Below are 3,439 nucleotides of genomic sequence, written 5' to 3'. Positions count from 1 at the left end.
TTAGGGGGTTTGGGTTGGACAGGCCTAGGGTCCGGCGAGGTCCTCGATCTCGTCTGTTTTTGCCCATTAAGCAGGGTCAACAGGATATCTCCTCTCAGTCAGTGTCTAGATGGATATGTCAGGCCATCAAGTACGGTTACGACCACTCGGATGATCAGGTTCGGGCGTTGTATAAGGTGAGAGCTCATGAGATCAGGGCCCTTGCTGCGTCACGGGCTCTCCTCAATGGGTCCCCCTTTCAGGAGGTCATGTCCGCGGCTTTCTGACGCGGACAGACTACCTTCACGGATTTTTATCTCCGGTCCTTGGCTTCTCATTCTGATGGATTGTATTCCCTTGGACCGGTGGTGGTTGCACAGTCTGTGGCTGTTCCCCCACAGTAATTCAGTGATGCTTTCAGGCACCACGGTGGTACACCTGCTCGTTTCACGGGGAGGTTTTTCATTTTTTAATTACTTTCGGGGCTTTATTGGGGGGGTACCTTGAACCTTTTCCCCTTCCTTGAGCATGTCTCGAGTTTGTTCCGTCAGCCTGGTCTGCTTGGATTCGAAGCCTCCACTACGGTAAGACGAATTCGCACACTAAAGTTATGGTAATTATTACTGAAATGAAATTGAGGTTTTTGAAGTAAAACCAATTTTCATGATGAAATACTTACCATAACTTTATGGAGTCCCACCTTGTATTCCTCCCCTTGCCTCCTCATCCTGGCTGCCTTTAGGCTCCATAAAAGGGGGTTTGAGGAAGGGAGATCACTCGATGGCACTGTCATCGAGATATAGGTTACGTCACGGAAGGGAGGTAGGGATATTTGAATCTTTTGTTTTTGGGCTACAAAGATGGGTATAGGTATTGTATATGCATACTAAAGTTATGGTAAGTATTACATCATGAAAAATGTTTTTACTTCAAAAACCTCAAACTTGCTAAAACGTATGACAAAAATATGACGACCTTAATCCAATATGTTTGATTTCGTTTAAACACATGGTCAGGTTCTCGGATAGCTCCTAGCCGAGAGACTGGCTTACATTTGATGTGAGACACTGTCTCACATCTGACACAATTGGACGTTGGTTATGTCTTACCGTCAGGTAATTCGTCCACTTGATTCTCTCTGTTGTCCGTTGTTATTGACCTTCAGTTTTGTGTGCCTCTGTGTTGTCGCTGTAATACATTCTGTCCTATTGTTAACACTGAGGAATATTTTACTTGTTTGTTCGTTTTTACGATTGTAGAAGAAGAACCTGTCATTTGTAACCTCTGACATGGAAGCAATTTATCAAGAAAGAAGAAACCGAATGTTGAAAGCATGTGTTGGTCGTGAGGCTGAAATGAAGGGAAAGAACACAGCAAAATATGTGAAAAACAATATAATAATTGATCAAGTGTTGGGAATAGCCTATTGTCCAGTAGAAAAGATTGCTTCGACATTCTGGAAACGTGTTTTGCGGGTAAAGGATTATTTATTTTTATGAAATAAAATGTTTTCAAAGCCTTGCCATATTAATTAGACGAATACTCATCAATGAGAATACAATACAATATTTATTATTTTCATAAGAATAAACCATTGTATTTAGTTATTAATTTCAGGGCTAACATTAAGTACATCAAAACTATTGAGGAATTGAATGTTTGGTTTTAATTGCCGAGCCGCTGGTTTCTTTTAAAGTATTTAAAATCACATTTGCAATAAGGATGCTGTCAGTGTCTGAACCATGGTATGAACGCTTTTAAGTGTGACTACCATTTAGAAGGAATAAAAAACAAACTTGTCCGGCGATTATTACCGAGTGTTTGTGTTTATTTCGCTATCGCAACGGACTATTTATCTTGTAGTTATTACAGATATTCATTTACATCAAAACACAGCATCTTGAGGTGGTGGTATTCTTCAATACACTGAACATTTAAAAACGTCATGACCAAAATAACGTATCATGTTTCAGTAGTAGTATTGTGACCGATGTTTTTCATTTCTATGGTTTTAGTGTGATGCAAAGTTGTTAATATGTTCGTCTATGACACTTTAATTCTGAAATATAATGAACATGTAAAACAACTATAATGTATCGTATTGCTTATTTGTTTCACAATTGGAGTTAAGATCAACGAAAATATATTTATGTTTATAAGATTAGAATGAAGGATTTATGATATTATGGCTAATTCAATACAAGTAGAATGAATGGTTTGCTGAAACATATAGTGATTTTAAAATGCAAAAAGTTAAACTTTTATTCTTGTACATGAAAATAAGGAGCTTACGGTAGTTTTTCATTAAATCCATCCAATACTTTATACTGATACTAACCCACCTATTTCTTCATCTTTCAGCTTGTGGTTGGGGAAGCACACGCTAAATCGCCTTTCGACAGCACAGTAATTGCACTGGCTAATTTCAATGACATGACTAGTATTCCGGAAGGCATGGTCGATAGATTCATGAAGGAATCTCTAACATTTATGTTTGTCCGTGAGCCGTACGGTCGACTGTTATCAGCCTATGTAGATAAGCTATTTTCACCAAATCTGTATTACTGGAAAATATATGGCGGCTTTGGAGTACACGTTACGCGGAATGAATCAACTGAATGTGGACATAACTTAACATTTAAAGAGTTTGTAAAAACAGTCTTATACGCAGATGAAGTCAACCAGAAAAGAGATGGGCATTTTACCCCTTCTTATGAGCATTGTGATCCTTGTCGGTACAAATGGCATGTGATCGGTACTTTGGATACCCTTTCTCAGGATATTTTCTATATTCTGGATCGCATAGGTAGAACAGATTTGATGCGATCACTAAACAAGGATTTCCGAGAGCAATATTTGAACCACACAATATTAGACCAGTTTAATTGGTTATTTTTTTTCCGGGATAGCTATGCCAATGATTGTAACGTAACGTTCTATGAGGCTCAAAAACGACTCTGGAAACAATTTCAAATCCGTGGTGTTCTCACAAAAGAATCGGAATTTCCCCTCACTACCGAAGAGAGTGAGGGTCTCACAAAGACCAAACTAATGAGTATTGTGTATAATGCGATGGGGAATGCGGAGAAACGGTCCAAAGCAAGAAAAAACAAAGCAGAAGCTATTAAAGAGGCCTACTCGACGTTAGACAGGGACGATTTAGATAAGCTTAGTAAAATGTTCCAACCAGACTGTGATTTGTACGGGTATGATTGTAAACCAGAGCAATTGTTCAACACAGAAAGGACTGTAATTGAACCATGGTTCTTTAAATATGATACATGACATTCGTACCCTCATAAAGGTATAGTGTTTATGTTAGTTTATACTTTTGGTGTAATTATGGGTAATTTTGGTTTAAGTTTTGGTGAAACATGGCTTGATAAAAAACGTATTTTATCTCAGCAGTAAAAACAGGGGAAAAGCGGGTACGTACTGATGAAGGATCAGTCTCACAACG

At 38.6% G+C, this 3,439-nt stretch overlaps 1 protein-coding gene across 1 annotated transcript; it reads left to right on the top strand.

Moving 5' to 3' along the window:
* The first annotated feature begins 1,107 nt into the window (after positions 1-1,107).
* On the top strand, positions 1,108-3,439 carry LOC110463435 (carbohydrate sulfotransferase 13-like). The gene is made up of 2 exons (XM_021518037.1): positions 1,108-1,454; positions 2,341-3,439. Exons 1-2 carry the CDS (start codon positions 1,269-1,271, stop codon positions 3,262-3,264), a joined length of 1,110 nt encoding a protein of 369 aa, XP_021373712.1. The 5' UTR covers positions 1,108-1,268; the 3' UTR covers positions 3,265-3,439.

The sequence above is a fragment of the Mizuhopecten yessoensis genome, unplaced genomic scaffold (genome assembly GCF_002113885.1).
Source record: "Mizuhopecten yessoensis strain PY_sf001 unplaced genomic scaffold, ASM211388v2 scaffold10905, whole genome shotgun sequence".
Lineage (NCBI taxonomy): Eukaryota > Metazoa > Mollusca > Bivalvia > Pectinida > Pectinidae > Mizuhopecten > Mizuhopecten yessoensis.
Note: the sequence above shows the minus strand (reverse complement) of the source record. Positions and strands in the feature narration are given on the sequence as shown.